Here is a 19,098-nt window from a genome sequence, read left to right on the forward strand (position 1 = left end):
GTCTTAAAGCACATTAAAAACACCACATAGACACATAAACAACATTAAAAACTGGATTTCCACCACAGGGGGACTTTAACAAAGATGTAAAACAGCAGCATTAAAACAGCAAATATTTTGCCATAGAAGAGCAAAACTTTTCCATCGCTCTACTTTGTTTTTTGAAGTATTTGAAACTTTCTCACAAAATCACGCATAAATAAAGCAAAGAAAGGTTTACATTTCTTCCATTTACATTTACCCACCAAAATTACCCAGACAGCAACATAGTGTCGGCCCAGATCTGGCCCACATCTGGTTCACAAGGTCAGAAAACTGGGGATTCAACTAAGAATATTATTATTATTATTATTATTGTTGTACTTGTAAAAAAAACAAAAAAACAATACAATACTTCCATTCACAGATACAATTTATCCTTTTTTTCTTTTTCTTTTTTACATATATGTATATGTACGTCACGGACACATATACACACATAAAATAAAAAAAAAGAAATCTGATAAGAATGTAGGAGAAAATTATTAAATTAGATCACAGAGTACGGCGTAATAAACAATGAACAACCCCCCACCCACGCCCCCACTCAACACACACATTACTGGTTATTTATGCAATACAAACAGTACAACAATAACAGGCACACATTCAACTGGGTAGTGCCACTAAATGAGTGAAATAGGAAATAAAGGGTTGCTGTACATTGACTGTACATCCTCTCAACGTGTATTTAACTATGAATATTATTACTTTTCACTGAAAGCCAATTAAAAACATCCAGACGTAAAAATCAGGCAGTAAAGTGTTCAGTAGTTCCGGAAAAGGAAGGATGCGTCTCAAATTGAAGTGTCTGGATATATATCCTAAACTTGATGTCCAATAGACTGTGAAAGATTTGATTTAGGGTCATATAAAAGTGGGTTTTCTCACAGTCACAGATTTAAAAACTGGAATGGTTTACTTGAGTGCAACGACACCCACACCAGATACACCTCACACACACACACACTTACACACAGAAGAGCCGTTCTGCATCTAACATCATGCATTGCTCACATGAATCCTCCATGCGAGTGAAAGAATGCGAGAGAGAGAGAGAGAGAGAGACAGATGAGGAGCGGGCGTCGGGGGAGCTCTAAACAACATCTCTGTCTCCGTGTGCATATGTGATGTCACGGCTTGCCAAAATGGTAATATGACATCGTTTGGGTTTTGCAACACATATGCTGCAGTTTCAGGGTTTGCCAAGACACCGAAAGCCACTCGCTGAGGGTCAGATGGCATCAGGGCCTGGAAAACACACACACACAAATAAGGCCTCGTGGGAACATCATTTATCATGTTTTATTAAGTAATGCATCTAAGCTAAATAATTAATACTGAAGGTGAACCTGATTAAACCGTTTGACACACAAACTCAATATAAGTCATGATTTTAGATTAAAATTCGAAAGCAAAGAACGTTTCCGCTTTCAAAATCACATCATTTAATATTTTGCATGAAGAATCTTTCAATTTTCATTGTGTTTCTAAATGTCACACTGTGTTTTGTTGTCGTGCATGCAGTGTTTACCTCAGGACAGGCGGGTTTAGTTTTGGTTATTTCAGCTGGTCATCAAACCAAAGACAAAATCCCCAATTTATCAGCGAGGTTTTGAATTCACACCGTCTCTCATATGTGTCTCTCCTCATTCTTTTTTCATCAACCCATCCCCCCGTTCTTGCAGATTAGAATTCATTAGCAATCAAAGAGCCTCTGTGGAACTCCTGCTCTTAATTACCCACTCATTTGCATTTTTGCATATTAATGACTGCAGAGTTTGCTGTCTGACTGCGGCAGTGAGCGAGGGTTTAAAGTCACCCTGTCTTTATTCTCGCATGATGAATACACACACACACAGCATCACTGTGAAACCCAGACGTGATGCATCACGACTCTGTACATTGACCACTAGAATCACAGAGCGGGTCAAAACCTTCATGCTTTCACACACAGTTTTTGAGGGCAGAAGCCAGTAATGCTGACAAAACTAGTAAAGAGCATGTTATGCATTATTATGAGTGATGCACTGCAAAAAAATGATGTTTTTCCTCAGTATTTCTGCCTTGTTTTCCAGTACAAACATATAAACATTCTTAAATCAAGATACATTTACTGGAGAAGCACAATGATTGTTATATTAAGTCTTGATTTTTGAAAAATGTGTACATGTGAAGTGACTTTGTGCTCAGAAACCCTTGTTATTAGCGCCACCGGTGGCCGTTAAGTGAACTGCAGCCTGTAACTTATTGCTCGTGCACACGTAACGAACAAGAGACTGAACGTGAATAAAAGTCCAAATTCACCGGGATCATGTCGACAGATGAAGTCATTAAAATTACACTGTTATGACTGGTTGATTATATTTGAGACTATAGACTAGAGATCTGACTATGTGAGACTGTAATTTGAATTAATCGCTTTTTCTTTGCATGACATTGACATACAGTACAGAATGGCTTTTTTCCATTCATTTCATATCATAGAACAGAAAAGCGGCTCGCAGGGGCGCGCGTAAACGTCACATCCGTTTGATTTTCCCGGCAAAAACGCCCCGAGTACTTCACGTAAAAATCTGTCTACAGGCTTTCATAGACAAGCTAAGAAGTCGCGGAACGTCTCGGTTTTTTAAGTTGCGTTACAAACCGTTCACACATTGGCAATAGAAAAGTATTACCCCTTTAAAACAATAAAAAATATCAGTGGGGTAAAAAAATTCAGAGGGAAAACCAAATTATTTTTCTTACCTGTATGCACAAACTCATTTAATCTGGATAAATTAGTCAGAAAACAAGACAATGCCTCAAGTTATTTTTCTTCTCAAATAAACGTATCAGATATTTGTGCTGGGAAACAAGACAGAAATACTGTGGAAGAACATATATTTTTGCAGTGTTTCATGAGCATTAATAATGATGAGAGGGTTGCTGATCACAGTAATATATTGCATTATAAAACATTTGTTTAGAAGCTACTGTGCATTGTGGCCAACATAAATCTTAGTTTACATGTCATCATTAGATCGACTAGTGGTAGAAAACCAATCATTTTGATGAATAAAATAACATTTTAGTGAATATAGGCTGTCTATATTCACCTTTTTTCTTTTTTGCTTAAATCAAATATTCTAATAACTGAGAATTACGTGAAAAACATATATTGTACCAAATAATTAAAGATGGTAAAAGAAACCCCAAAAATTCCACATGCATGCATGACAATAACCCAGAGACCTTAAAAATGTGATGTTTTTGCGGGTCAGTTCTTGAAATTCAGGACTCAAAACAATCGGCCATTATTGATGCTGAACACATGTTCAGGGTGTTTACACAGAATTTAGATCAAAAACATTGATTAAAATAGGAGATGAAGGAACATCTAAATAAATAAGCATGTTATTATTTGGAGATATTTGGTGCAACATCACAAAACCTGTTTAGTTTATTTCTGTGGCCTCAGACACTGAACTGTGATCAGCTGCTGGTGAAGTGTTAATAACTCTACTGCCCCCTGATGGCCGGGACGAGCTGTTGCATCACTCACATGTGAGCATGAATGTATGACACTATCATCACTGGTTTGAAATTTGGCAAACTCTTACCTTAAACAGGCTTTGCTTATGAATATGTATGCTATGAATCAGGAAATCATCCTACACTTCCTCTGAGGGACATTAATAAAAACAATTATTAGACTTAGTCAGTGCATCAGTATTTATGAAGCTTGTTTAAGCCACAGAATAAAATATTTAAACAGATAATTGTGACTTTTTATCTCACAATTGCAAGTTTACATCAGAATTGCGAGATATAAAATCAGAATTGCGAGAAATAAAGTCCAATTCTAAGGGAAAAAGGAGACTTTTTCCTGGCCAATTTTTTTTTTTACAATTCTGTTTTTATAACACTCAATTCTGAGACAAAAAATCAGAATTTTGAGATAAGTCAGAATTGTGAGATAAAAAAACAGAATTTTGAGATATAAAGTCAGAATTGTGAGATGAAAAGTCAGAATTGTGAGATAAAAAGTCAGAATTGTGAGATAAAAAAACAGAATTTTGAGTTATAAAGTCAGAATTGTGAGATAAAAAGTCAGAATTGTGAGATATAAAGTCAGAATTGTGAGATATAAAGTCGCAATTGTGTGATATAAAGTCAGAATTGTGAGATAAAAAGTCAGAATTGTGCGATAAAAAGTCAGAATTGTGCGATAAAAAAACAGAATTTTGAGATATAAAGTCAGAATTGTGAGATAAAAAGTCAGAATTTTGAAATAAAGTCAGAATTGTGAGATAAAAAGTCAGAATTGTGAGATATAAAGTCGCAATTGTGTGATATAAAGTCAGAATTGTGAGATAAAAAGTCAGAATTTTGAAATAAAGTCAGAATTGTGAGATAAAAAGTCAGAATTGTGAGATAAAAAGTCAGAATTGTGATATAAAAAGTCAGAATTGTGATATAAAAAGTCAGAATTGTGATATAAAAAGTCAGAATTGTGAGATAAAAAGTCAGAATTGTGAGATTAAAAGTCAGAATTGTGAGATATAGTCAGAATTGTGAAATAAAAAGTCAGAATTGTGAGATAAAATATCAGAATTGTGAGATAAAATATCAGAATTGTGCGATAAAAAGTCAGAATTGTGAGATATAAAGTCAGAATTGTGAGATAAAATATCAGAATTGTGAGATAAAAAGTCGCAATTACTTTATCTTTTATTCTGTGGCGGAAACAAGCTTCCATAGTATTACAATTGCACTTATTAGATAAAACAAAAGAAAAATCTGCATTGAAGCAGACGTTTGTAAACAGCAGAGAACTGATATTAAGTCTTTACCGCTTTACACTTTTTAATTTCTATCAAATAAAACAATGTACGGATAGAAATGAAAACAGAACCAGTTCATCCCCTCTACAATCACTTTATTGAGTCTGAAAGCAACAACTGTCTGAAGTTGAAGTTTGTGGCAAACGTTTGAAGGAACATACAGAAATAATCATGAGTGTGTGCAGTGAGTATGAACTCCGTTACACATGACCGAGATCAACTGAGAACACGCGTGTGCATGTGACGAATCTCACCAACATTCTCAGGTCGCAGTTCACGACAAAATCAGAAGAAAAATAGATGAACTTATATTTTGCTTAAAGAAATGAAGCTTATTCTTAGGACCATTTAGATTTTTATTGCATGAAAATTAAGCATAAAACTCAAAAAAAAAAAAAAAAAATTATGTGGTAATTTTCATTGGTGAATTAAATAGTGCTGTATTTTGATATTACAGTAGAGACTTACTGTACTTCAGTGTTAGTATTGAAATAATAGTATGCATGAGAAAAAGTTTGTTGTTCATCTGTATTTAGTGTGTAATGTTGCTGTTATCAGAGTCAGTGTTTCTGAACTCCTGAAACGCCTCCACTGTAGTCTTGAGTTTCTCCCGGGAACGAACACGTCACAATATTCCTCATTATAATAATTCATGCGCAGAATAAAGGGGCGGGGCCTGGTTGAGTTAGTTAGTAGTGTTAAACTCGCGGTTATGGTAAGAGGCAGGACATTTCCCAAACACACTGGAAGCGCTCGACCAATCACAACACACTGCTCCAGCCGACCAATCAGAGCACAGTGTGCTTTTCAGGAGGAGGGGCTTCATAGAGACAGGAACTAAACAGGGGTGCGTTTCCCGTACAACGGCGGAAAAGTAACTTCGATATTTTGTTGTAAATTGAAAAAGTAATTCGTTACTTTACTAGTTACTTGAAAAAGTAATCTGATTACATAACTCAAGTTACTTGTAATGAGTTACACACAATACAGGGATGCGTTTCTCGTACAACGTCGTAACTCGCTGTTTAACTACAATAGTACGATGCATAGTTGAAGAAATCTTCCCAAAACCGTTTTGTCGCAAACTGGTCGTTCAACCACGCTGGTTAATGTCGTCACGCAGGTGTTGGAGTAATAACTACTGTTAATGAATCTGTTAGAGATGTTTTGCTATAAATTATGGACATGACATCTGAGGAATATTTCTAATTTTTCTCAGTTATTTTGCTTTATTTCCAGATTCAATCATAGACTCGTTCTTACACACTAGAGCTCGTTCACACATGCACACTCTTCAGAAACGACACTTTAAATCTCTTGACGAACTAAAAGACGTAAATTACATTTGTATGTATTCTAAATAAAAGATATAGATTGTAATGAATGTCAGATTGCTTATTTGGCTCAAGATCAGGATTTATTGAGTCCACGTGACATGAAAACGAGAAACTCTGCTTCTACCCACATCTGTCGTTCACACACACAACTCTGCGATGCTGTTTGCGAATGTTCGTTAGAACGATGGTTTCGGGAAACACCGACTCGTTGAACTGCTGATAACAACAGAACTTGCGAACACAGTTGGCTAACGATGCTTTCGGGAAACGCACTCCTGAGTGTTACTGACAGACCGGGAAGAGAGGAGCCGCAACAATGGAGAATATGAGGAAAATAATCATAAGCAGGAAAATCTGCTCTAGTAGAGCCGGAAAACTACATCAAGACTTTATAAAAGGGTGTAACAGATCCTTTACAGGCAGTATAACAAACACTACCAGAATATACAGAACTTAATTTCGCAGAATTTAAGTTTGTGGGCAAATGTGACAAAAAAAATCCTAAAAACGCTTCATTTTCTTTCAGCAAAATCTCTTATTTCTTGGTTTTGCCCGTGACATGCTTCATGAGATTCGTGTATATGAAAGTGTAAAAGCAGCAGCTTTGCAGGTGTTCCATCAGACGCGCTGTAAACGTTGGTGTGTGTGTGTCAGGTGTGTGTGCGTGGGTCAGTCGGCTGATTGTGTGGGTGTGCTGGGTTGATTGAGCCCGATGGTTTTACACAACCATCCAGCGAAGTCGACCACCTCCACCTCGGAGCGCTTGATGAACGTGTGATTCTGTGTGAGAGACACAAGTTTGACATGAGATGTAGAGCAGAAAACACTGATGCAGTTTGTGGAATAAAGCCAGATATGATCTCAGTGAATAACATCCAGCAACAGTTGATTTGATCCGATCAGATGTAATTGGATTGTGAAGAGTGGGATATGTAGGGCTCTGTGAAACACGTTTGATTTTTCCCAAATTCCGTTTTTTCCGTTTTCTACATTTCATTTTTTTTTTCTGTTTTAATTTGAATGGTTAAATAATTTTTTTTGTCACCAAAAAGCATGTCTAATTAGTTGAAATCATGAAACTTGAATACAATTTAAAAACAATTTATGAAAATCTTAACAAAAATAACACGTTTATGTATGTATATATTTTATGTATATATAATTTTCTCAAATTCTCAAATATATATATATATATATATATTATATATATATAAAATTTGAGAAAAAATACATTTCATAGGGCCATAAACATGTATGTGTGTGTGTCATATATATATATATATATATATATATATATAAAATCAATTTTTTGTTTTCTGTTTTAAGTTTTCTGGATACTATTTGAATGGTTTAATACATTTTTAATAATCAAAAAGCACGTCTAGTTGATTGAATTCGTTAAAACAAAGAATTTCTGGAAAAGACATTGTTGCGTATTTAACTTTTTCTGGTAATCAGATAAAGGCAAGAAACATTAACTTAATTTATCTGTTAATCATTTGAAAGTAAAACTTTTGTGCTGCAAAACAGCTTTACTGTTAAAATGAATCATTGAATTTAAAAAATGAAAAATAAAGTTAATTAATAATTATTATTACTGTACATAGCTAAATTCTACTGTACAACAGAAATATATTTCTGTCACAATTAAGTTAAAGTTAACAAGTTAAACTGAACTTTTATTTATACTTGTATATTTATTATACAAGTTAAACAGAACTTTTATTTTGACGGGTTACATTTGAACTTTTGAGTTTCTGTGTTTGTATGAAAATAGATGTTCTCAGTTAATATTCATAGACTCTGGTCTATCTCACGATCTGATTGAAGTGTTCTGACCCGCTTTTTATTTATTCATCAAACATTTGACAAATTCTGCATTATACAGTAAATCCGTTTTTATGCCTGAGAGAACTAGCTTTGGTTGATATTTTCAACCTTGGAAACTATAATAATAATAAAAAAAATAATAATAATAGTGCATTTATGTATTTATAAGCTGATTTTGATTTAGTATGGTCCTGCATGTAATCATGAGGAATGTGTTCTCACCATCAGCATCTTCAGGTCCGCTCTGTCTGCAGGGTTTTTAATGAGACTAGAAATACAATGCAAAGAAAAACAGCCATTTCATTTCAAACAATCATTTCGGCACTGAAGTGTTGAGTCTGCACACACAAGATCTCACCGACATCTGAAATCACACCAGTGATTGGTGAACAGAACTCACCATTTGGTCACAAAGTCCTGGAAATCAGGCGTGAAGACGCCGTGGGGCAGTTTAGGGGGCGGCTGGTGGAAAACACACAAAAACACGGTTTTACACTCATATATCATTAATAACAGCATCAGATCTCATTCACAGTGTCTTAAAAGGAATCAGTGCTCTACAAACTCATTATGTATTGATATATCTTACTGAATAAACCATCAAAAAGTGTAATTTGTGGCACTTTTTCATGCATTTAGAAATGTTGTCAACTTAATCTTCTGTTAGTTCAGACACATAAAGCATTGCCATAAGCATCTATACAGTATTTAGTTGATTATATTATACCCAGGCTGAAGTGTGACTGAAAACAAAAGACTCTCACCTCATTGACTATATAATCCAGCAGCTCAAATATAGCCATGACGGGCCCGTGACCTGAAGGAGAACAGCCACATCAGTTCAAAACATCCAGCTTTTAATGTTGTTTATGTGTCTATGGGGTGTTTTTAATGCACTTTAAGACAAACCATGTGTAAATTCATAAGTCGACTCCATTGCTGAGTATTTCCTCCTTAAAACTGCAGTGAACCAAAGACAGTCTCAAAAACACACTTTGAAATCGCTGGTGTTTCTGACGTCACAAACTACCTTGTAACCAATCAGATCAACGTGTGATTGTCAACCAGTGGATCTCTGAGCTGAGTGAGTGAGTGGAGGCGGGGCTCATTTGCATATTCATAGAACCGCGCATACTAAATGAGGCAAGGGTGTCGAGTTACAGTCAAGATATTTTAAGGCAAAAATGTTTAAATATGTCATTTTGGTGATCAAATGAGTTTTAAGGGATAAAATTATTGACTACAGGGGGACTTTAAGTAAACGATACAACAGTGGTCTAATACATTATACTTTGATTAATATATACAACCTTATATAGTTCCTTAATATTTTTAAAAGAACGTTTATTTTTTACCCTTGCTTTTAACTAGTATTCTACGTATTATGTTGCCATTATTCTGTATTCTATGTGTTATGTTGCGATATGTTTACTTTTTTTTAGGGATGTCCCGATACCACTTTTTCACTTCCGATACCGATACCGATGCCGCAGCTTTGGCTATTTGCCGATACCGATATCAATCCGATATTTTTATTTTATTCTTGAACTAATACTAATAATAATATAATATAATGGAAGCACTTTGCTCAATTAGCCACATAAAAACATCTCACTCAAATGGAGAACAAATACTTCTCCAGTATATAGTCCACAACAACAGTTGATAATGAAAGACTGCCAGCCTTTATTCAAAAGACCTTGAGATATGTATAACCTGAATGAATTTAATTTGCTTAATTTGCTATATTTCAGATCAATATATTTGTTTCCTTAAAATTTTAATTAACCTTAACTTTATTCTCATCTGAATTATAAATAATTTATTTCTGTATAAAATAATACAACTTTTAAAAACACATTTGATTTTATTTTTTATTCAATGTAGAATGTGTAACTTAAAAATAAACAGATTAGTGCTCTGTTTTAGGACAAGAAATGAAAACCAATGCAATGATGAATGTCCAAAAGATGAGATAATTTTTGCTTTTAAACAGCGTGTGTGTGTGTGTGTGTGTGTGTGTGTGTGTGTGTGTGTGTGTGTGTGTGTGTGAGAGATTTTGGTTGGGTGACAGTTACAGTTTGACAAGAGTTGACAGTTTGACAAAAGCACAATGTTGTGTTTTACACAAATATAAGTAGGCTAAACACTTTTTGCAGTTTTAATGATGTCCTGTATGAAAATGACGGAGTATGTTTTTATGTTTCCACTGTTCGATCGCGCCCGTGCCTCTCTCTCTCTCTGACACACACACACACACTCCAGCATTGCAATCTTGACATCGCAGCCTGTTAATTTTGCTGCGTCCAAACGCGAATAGAGCGTCAAATTTGCGTCTATCGCGTCTAGTTCGATGCTTGAACAGTTTGAATCCATTCGCGCGTCCAAAGCGAATAGGACGCGCCGCGCGCGTATAATGATAAAGTGAGCGTTTGAAGCGATATAGACGCGCGTTCAGAGCTAAGGCGGGCTACAGATTAGGTGTCCCTAAAGAACCCGCATATGCGCGTATCAGTAACGTTAGTTCCGTATTACATTAATTAATGTGCACGCGAGATTTATTTATTTTTATACCGTGTATTCTCTGTGGAAATCCATGCACCGAACGTACGTTCAGTACGAATACGTACCGTTCCACCCCTAATGGGTATCGGATCATAGGTATCGGATAATTTTTTTTCTCCCCTCCGATATCCGATCTAGCGTTTTGGGCCAGTATCGGCACGATACCGATGCCGTGGATCGGATCGGGACATCCCTACTTTTTTTATGTGATGTAATTGATGTTCAATTTGAGTTCCATTTCATGTATGAAAAGTGCTATATAAAAGATTATTATTATTATTATTATTATTTTTATTATTATTATACTGACGCCTGTTGGCATTCTATACAATATTAAACATGTACTATTCTTTTCTTTTAATTTATAATACTGTTCAACAGTCTGGAATAATTACGATTTTTTAAAAATGTTTTTGAAAGAAGTTTCTTCTGCTCACAAAGGCTGCTTTTATTTGATCAAAAATACTGTAAAATTGTGAAATTTTATTCCAATGTAAATCAGCTGTTCTCTATGTGAATATACAGTAAAGTGTAATTTATTCCTGTGATCAAAGCTGAATTTTCAGCATCATTACTCCAGTCTTCAGTGTCACATGATCCTTCAGAAATCACTCTAATATGATGATTTGATGATCAAGAAACATTTATGATTATTATCAATGTTGAAAACATCAATATTTCTGCTGCTTAATATTTTTGTGGAAACTGATAATTAATATCCAAATGTTTGCGGTAATATAGTTAAAAATAATAATGTATTAATACTTTTATTCAGTAATGACGCATTCAAAAGTGACCAAAAAGACATTTATAATGTTACAAAAAAGATTTCCGTTTCAAATAAATTGCTGTTCTTCATTCATCAAATAATCCTGAAAATAAAATGTATCACAGTTTCTAAAAAGAAAATAGTTTTCAACATTGAAAATAAAAGTAAGTGTTAATGTTAACAAATGAGTACCAACAATAACTAAGTACCATGTTAGAGTGATTTGTGAAGGATCATGTGACACTGAAGACTGGAGTAATGATGCTGAACATTCAGCTTTGATCACAGGAATAAATTACACTTTACTGTATATTCACATAGAAAACAGCTGATTTACATTATAATAATATTTCACAATTTGTTTTTATTTTTGATCAAATAAAAGCAGCCTTGGTGAGCAGAAGAGACTCTTTCAAAAACATTTAAAAAAATAATTATTCCAAACTTTTGCCCAGTATTTCCATTTAGTGATGTTAGTAACACAGAAAATACACACTACACTTTTAAATCACATCTAAAAAAAAAAAGGAAATGTCCACAAAGCCCTAAAACCCCGTGAATGTTTGCTCACCGCTGACGGGTCTGCCCGGGGGTCTGGGTCGAGGAGAGGAGCCGTGAGTCTCTGAATCCCCAACATCCATCATGGCTCTCCCGAAGACGCCCTCCAGCTCCCGGGCTTCGGGTGGAGGGATGGGATAGCGGCCGATGGCCAGCTCCACCAGAGAGAGACCCATACTCCACACATCTGACTGCACCGAGTAATGAGTGCCCTGCAACCTCTCCGGCTGAGCACACACACACACACACACACACACACACACACACCATTAACTCATTTAAACATGCACAATCACTTCAAACACCATAATCACTTCTAAAGGCCTCCATATATTCATGGAAAATGTCTTCTTTGTTCTTCGCTTAGGGTTTTTAAAGGGGTGGTGTAATGACCTTTTCACAAGATGTAAAATAAGTCTCTGATGTCCCCAAAGTGTGTGTGTGAAGTTTTAGCTCAAAATACCCCACAGATATTTTTATATATCATGTTAAAGTTGTCACTTTTTGAGTGTGAGCAAAAACACCGTTTTTGTGTCTGTCCCTTTAAATGCAAATGAGCTGCTGCTCCCGGCACAGGGGGCGGAGCTTCAAGAGCTTTTGTTTGTGTGTGTGTGTGTTAGCAGCTTTGATTATCTCACACAGACACAAACTTAATTTAAAAAAATGTTAGTCTTTTATGTTCAAACCGGAGTCAGAAAGATGGAGAGACTCAAGAAGAAGTGACAACATGTAGACAACATTTCTGAATGGTTAGTTGATGAATTTATGAAGCTTATATGTAGTTATCTTCTAGTCATTGATTAGCATATTCTGTCATGATAATCTATAAATCGTGTTCAGGGGGCGGAGTTTATGTAAATTTTAGGGTTGGTGATGTCACTAACCCGGGAGGAATGTGGTGTAGTCTCTACCAGCCGTTTGTTGTAGTCCTTAAAAAGCAATTTCTGTAAAAGCAAATATCTCCCTTTGCTTTGAACTTTGAGCGTTGTAACTTTGCAGATGTTGTTTATGCTCAAACAGCAACATTACACACTAACTAAAGTTAGAAAAGAAATAAAAAAAAGTAATTAAATCATAATCAACCACCCCTTTAAGAAGTTCAAGCGTTACACTCACGGCCTAAATGAACACTCGAGTGTTGGCGAGTGAATGAAACATACCGACATGTACGAGCGTGTTCCTACAAAAGAGTTGGCCATGGAGTCGATGAGCTGCCCGCTCACACCGAAGTCACACAGTTTGATCTCCCCGCGGGAATTCACCAGAATATTTGAAGGTTTCACGTCTGTGAAAAACAGGAACATGTTTTATATCAGTGCTCTCATTTTACACAGATACATACGTCTTGACAGATTCAAAAACTTTTATTTAGTTTTCTTTACCTCTGTGAATAATCTGGTGTTTTTCTCGAAGGTAAGCGAGACCTCTTAAAACCTGTTTGAAGGAAAAAAGAACAATATATTTTTCAGATTTAAGGCGAGACACGGCAGGCAAAAACATTGATTTTCATGCAGTGCTCAGTTTTGAGATTTTGGGCTAGTTTACTCCTTCAATGTGTGTTCTTTCAAGCTGCTATAAAGAAAACGTTGAAAATATACATTAAGATGTTTATTTTATTACATTGTTTACTTGCGGCGGTAAGTTTCTCCCGAATTTACCAGGAAGTCAGCATTCCTGAGATCCGTCTGTTCACTGAAGTCTGTCATGACCGGTGTCGCTGTAAAGCTCTGAGTCTCCTGCACAACGCCATCCCAAATATGGCCATTTCCTTTCTATCAGTAACCAATCGTGAATGTCCAAAGGGGGATTTAAAGCTAAAGACGATTTCTCTTTTAGAGCCATTTAACTCTTTAACTGCCGTTTTCTCAAAATGAGTTTTTTGTCATTCTCCAGTACAAACATCTCAGCTTATATACACCAAACTCTCCAGTTATACACTTAGCAGTATTCTGAAGATATTTCCAGAGGGATTTGTTAAAATAAATCATTCCTGGCCTGATTTATGTGACATTTTAATAAAAAAAATATGGCGGAAATCTATTTTTTATGGCTATGGACAGTATATTTTGATTTCCTAGGTAATGAAAGCATATATCCTGAAATCCCTCTGAATTTTTATTTTCATCTTGTGTGTCAACAAAATGAAAAAATAATTTTGCACCTGGCTTTATCATATGTTCAGATCTATCTACCGAAAATATATGCAAAATCATGCATATTTAATGAGATAATGCCTAATTTGCATAATTAAACATACAAATTTCTAAAACTTGTAGTACATTTTTTTATATACTTGTGTAAGTAATCAACTGAGGAAGTTTCATGGTGATATCTATTATTTTAAAATTTTACCCTATTCACCTGTAGTGTCTCGCCTTAAAAATGAACATAGTTGCAAACATGTATGAGCTTTTTTTTTTTCTTGTGGAAAACAACAGGAGAAATTAAGCAGAATGTCTAGACTGCTCTTCTTCCATCCAACAAGAGCAAGACTTTCTTTTTGTCCGAGTAAAATCTCCATTCACCTTCGTTGTGTTTGGGAAAAGAGCAGCATGAACATTGTGCAAAGCAGCTCCTTTTGTCTTTCACAGGAGAAAGTCATGCAAATTTGGGAGTTTCATAAAATTACCTCCAAATACCTCCGGTTTCACAGTCCACACTACAACGCGAAAACAGCGTTTTCAAATCTATCAACTTTGGAGAGCGTTTTCAGTAATAAAAACGCTGTCTCAGTGTGTACGAACGGAAGGCCGAAACGGAGAGAAAAAGATGCGTTTTCAAACGAAGCCGTATAAGTGTGGACAAGGCCTGAGTATTGGTGCATCCCATCGCTCAGAAACATTTTGAAGTTGCGGTTTCGTAATCGAACTCTGTTCACATATTCATTTAACATTTTTAAATTTAATCAAATTTAATAAATTAAATAAAAAAATAAATTTAACAATTTAATATTCAACAATATAATTGATCTGCCTGCATTGACACCATTATATGAGAACTGAACTGAGCTGGACGATGACAGGTTTTCTCTAGAGCGGCTATATATATAAATGAACTAAATTAATAACTTTTTTACAAAAAAAATGAACCATCACTGATCTTACTTGAGCTGGACTGTGACGCTATTTTCTTCTGGAAACAAACTTTATTGCATTATTCTCCTGTTATCTCTGTAAAGCTGCTTTGAAACACTCTGTGTTGTAAAAGCGCTGTATAAATAAATGAGACTTGACATGTTATCAGACTAAGCACACTTACGGCTATGCTGACTTTTCCCAAGATCTCCTCTGGAATTCTGCGAGCATCTTTCAGAACCTGATCCAAAGATCCTCCGTCCTGTGGACAAGCAGAAACACACACACCAGTTACCAAACACACTAAAAGGGTAAATTAACATACTTTTAAAATGAAATCAACACCTGGGAACTTCAGTGTACTCAAAAAAGATGAGGCAATAAGGCTCTGAGCGTACCATGTTCTCCATGCAGATGCTGATCTCCCCGTCGCTGTAAAAGGCGCCGTAGAAGCCCACGATGTAGGGAGAGTTGCACTCATGCAGGACCTGAAGCTCCCTGATGATCTGATGCCGGATGGCAGGCTTGATCTCCAGATGAATTAACTACAGAGAGATTGTGATAAACACACGCAGCACACAGAGACGTGTCGTGAGTAAACGTGATATTCTCATCATGTCTATGGACAGCATGAAGACATGATGTAGTTTTGGAGGCCAAAACCCAGAGACGAGTTATATTTTAGCACAAGTCGATGTTGTTTTTGGTAGGGCTGTGCGATTCATTAATCATAATTTATTTTCGACAATTATGAAAAGATAATCGAGGGAAAACGATTATTGTGCAGCTGCCACAGTCCATCCATTCGTTCCTCCCTAAAAGCCCAAACTTCACATCCAAATCAGCCGAATAAGAGAGTGTGTATCAGCATATTGGATCCGTGCATTCGCTCTAAAGTTATTAATGATAATCAAACAACAAATGATAAAGGAGAATCACTCACTGATCTTGACTGAATAACTTGAGTAGCTTTAATAAGGATTCATCTATATTTAATGTATACAGTAAGACTATTGAGTGTTATTTTACAGTTGATTACTACATCTTTTGTTGTAGGCTATAACTTATCTGAATACAATTGTTATTACATTTTCCTGAAAAACTTAAAACACTGTTTACTTGTATTTTCGTTCTGTTGTATTTATTTGTCAGTTTTGTTTGTAATGAGTTTCTTCTTGTTGTATTGGTGACTGTTTACTTGTCTTATGGAATTATTCTTCCATTGGTTAATCTAGTATTATATTCTGCTGAAGTATCGATAATTGTTACATTTTACTGATTTAAATTACATTTTTTACTCGTATCGTGTTAGTTGTTTTCAGTGAAGACAGCTCAAACCTGCATCTTAGTCTGGGACTATCTTAAGCCTGGTCTGTGAAACGGGCCAGTAAAGTTCTACTGACAAATAAATGTCATTTTTTATTTACTTTAGTTGCATGCATGTTTGCTAATGACCAAATGAAATGTCTATATGTATGTTTGAATATGATACAGTTTGTATAAATTACAGTACATTTCCAATTAATTCCCTTTCATTTCAGTTAAGTTTCCAACATGGAATATTTCCAAAATTCCTCATCTTAACTTCCCATGGAAAGTTTCTGGAACTTCACCAGAAATTGTCCGCCCCTTTGCAACCCTAGTAAGAATCATATATTTTTATCAGTCACAGTCAGAGCTTATTTACTGCGATAACTCAAAAGCCAATGGAAAACCCCTATTGGGTTTCTGTCGAGGGAATCTATACACTTACGATGGAAGTCTAGCAGGACAATCCCAGTTTAAAAGCTGTAATGGGATACTTGTATTTCAAGCCCTTACATGAAACACTGGATGTTTGTGACCCTGGACCACAAAACCACATGGGCCAATTTTCTGAAATTGAGAGTTAAACATCATCTGAAAGCTGAATAAATAAGCTTTCCATTGATGTATGGTTTGTTAGGATATAATATTTGGCCGAGATACAACTACTGTAAATCTGAGGGTGCGAAAAAATCGAAACATTGAGAAAATCGTCTTTAAAATTGTGCATTTATGTTCACGACTGTGCTTCATTCACTCACAAAAATAAATGTTTTATATATTTACGGTAGGAAATGTACAAAATATCTTCATGGAACATGATCTTTACTTAATATCCTAATTATTTTTGGCATAAAAGAAAAATCTATAATTTTGACCCGTACAATGTATTGTTGGCTATTGCCACAGATATACCCGTGCGACTCGTGACTGGTTTTGTGATCCAGGGTCACATATGATGTAGTTCTTTGAAATGAAGACATCTCTCCCGTTCAGTCTGACAAACCAGTCAAAATGATTCTCTGTGAAATAAAGATGACAAACCAGACTCACCTTGCGGGCCATTACGAGACCAGAGGGTTTGTGGCACACTTTATTCACCACACCTCCATTTCCAGCTCCCAGTTCACAGATATGCTGGAAGTCATCATCTTTCAGTTCGCCCAGATTGGCTTTCTGCGTGAGAAAAGCCTCCAGACGCTTCTTCTGTTGCTCGTCTAAATCCAGCTCTTCCAGCTTCTTCTGCAGGGCCTCGAGATTCGCTCTGAGGTTTGAGAAAAACAACTAATTTAGCACTTCTGAAGCGACACGATGGGTTTATAACACTTGAAGTGGATCAAAACCTTTCATCAAAGTTATACATGAATTTTAAACAATACATGTTCGTGTCTTAGGACAACTTTATTAATGTTGACTACTGTATTTCAGACTTTATACAGCTTTATTACTTACTCTGACACAGCATCTATGGATGTAGAGGTTGTCTGTCCTTCTCCAGATCCAGTAATGACTATGGGATCTGGTCTCTTTTTGGGAGCCATGACAGACGTGTGTAAAACCCTTCAATCTCTGGGACAGTAAAAGGCGAGCTCACACTGAGCTTTACTCAATAATGACTCTATTTTACAGCTTGTCATCGAGCTGATCAAGTTCCCAGATCACCTGGTCAGAAGAAAAAACCCTGTTTCCTATCCAGATCTGATCATTATCATGAAAAATCACATTTATAACACTGTGTGCACATTCACTTTGCGCTAATATGACACTGACTCTAATATAACTTGTATTATATAGATATATTGCACACAAACTGTATAATCACCTGTAAACGTATAACCAGCATGAGCTAACTTACTGCCCATTAAACACACATGACATTCTTTCAAACTGAGCAAAAAGCACATTAACTTCGTGAAACGAGTATAAATGAACTAACTTAGAAGTAATAAAAAAAACACATTGTTTTGATTTCTCAGCCCGCGCGAGAGGATGCTGTTAGCTTGCTAGCTTCAGTCTGTGTTTGCGGAGGTTTAAAGCGTCTGTCAGCGCTCACTGTCTCTCTCATATGATGGGAAATGAGTTCCCGAACCCCGAGGTGGGTTTGAAGCCGGTCCCGGTGAACGGAATGTCCCGGTAAAGGACGATGAGGATCCGGACCGGAGGGTGCGGTGAGTTTCGGCCCCTTACCGGAAACATTAGAGACTGCAGATCCCGCGCGGCAACTATCGCGAGACGAGACTTGCTCGAGAGCATTTTATTTTTATTTTGTGCAAATTTTAACAAACATAAGATACACATACAGACACACTTTCAAACAATAAACAAGTTATAGTTCAATAGACAACAAGAACAAGATGTAAAGAAGCCTAATTTGCCAAGGCAAGTTTATGGCAATTCAAAGTGTTTTACATAAAGAGGAATTAAAATCCTTTAATTAAAATCCTGAGGTTTTCCCGTGGTGATTACACCATTGGAATGTAAAAGAAAGAAAAGAAAAAGAAAGAAGAATACAAAAGGGGGCACAAAAATGAATAAAAGAATATTATGAAAGAATATTAAATATGGCACGCATTTTAGATGTTTTTATAGCTTTATTATTTACAGACATTGAAATCATATTCAAATACAAATTCTATTCTTGTTTGAAGATGTTTCCAATAAATAAAAAGAGGTTAATACAAAAACTTGCTTTGATTAGATTCTTTAAAACAAGCACTTTGAAATCAGAATTACTTAATAATATACAAAAAAATTAATTTATTTATTTTCCCAATGTATTTTTACTACGCCATACT

General features: G+C 35.7%; 1 protein-coding gene across 4 annotated transcripts; it reads right to left on the reverse strand.

Annotated features, from left to right (window-relative positions):
* Nucleotides 1-1,005: 1,005 nt before the first annotated feature.
* Nucleotides 1,006-18,537, reverse strand: map2k2b (mitogen-activated protein kinase kinase 2b). 4 transcript variants are annotated; one of them, XM_079876926.1, is made up of 12 exons: nt 18,126-18,523; nt 17,756-17,965; nt 17,357-17,567; nt 15,397-15,543; nt 15,183-15,260; nt 13,307-13,358; nt 13,085-13,209; nt 11,938-12,151; nt 8,797-8,849; nt 8,433-8,494; nt 8,255-8,300; nt 1,006-1,290 (listed from the first exon to the last, which is right to left on the reverse strand). In XM_079876926.1, exons 2-12 carry the CDS (start codon nt 17,842-17,844, stop codon nt 1,042-1,044), a joined length of 1,326 nt encoding a protein of 441 aa, XP_079733052.1. In that variant the 5' UTR covers nt 17,845-17,965; nt 18,126-18,523; the 3' UTR covers nt 1,006-1,041. The 4 variants fall into 4 exon arrangements, with proteins under 4 accessions (XP_079733052.1, XP_079733055.1, XP_079733054.1 ...); XM_079876929.1 differs by lacking the exon at nt 1,006-1,290 and adding an exon at nt 4,944-6,982 and having other exon boundaries at nt 18,240-18,537; XM_079876928.1 differs by lacking the exon at nt 1,006-1,290 and adding an exon at nt 4,944-6,982.
* Between the last annotated feature and the right edge of the window lie 561 nt (nt 18,538-19,098).

This window comes from Squalius cephalus (assembly GCF_949319135.1).
Source record: "Squalius cephalus genome assembly, chromosome: 7".
NCBI classification, from domain to species: Eukaryota; Metazoa; Chordata; class Actinopteri; order Cypriniformes; family Leuciscidae; genus Squalius; species Squalius cephalus.

Excerpts from the sequence above, each read along its gene's own strand:
- map2k2b (XM_079876926.1), bottom strand. The coding sequence starts at position 17,844 with ATGGCTCCCAAAAAGAGACCAGATCCCATAGTCATTACTGGATCTGGA. Across the intron at positions 15,544-17,356 it reads GTCTCGTAATGGCCCGCAAG|TTAATTCATCTGGAGATCAA; the intron begins GTGAGTCTGGTT and ends ATCTCTCTGTAG. Across the intron at positions 8,495-8,796 it reads TGGATTATATAGTCAATGAG|CCGCCCCCTAAACTGCCCCA; the intron begins GTGAGAGTCTTT and ends GTTTTCCACCAG.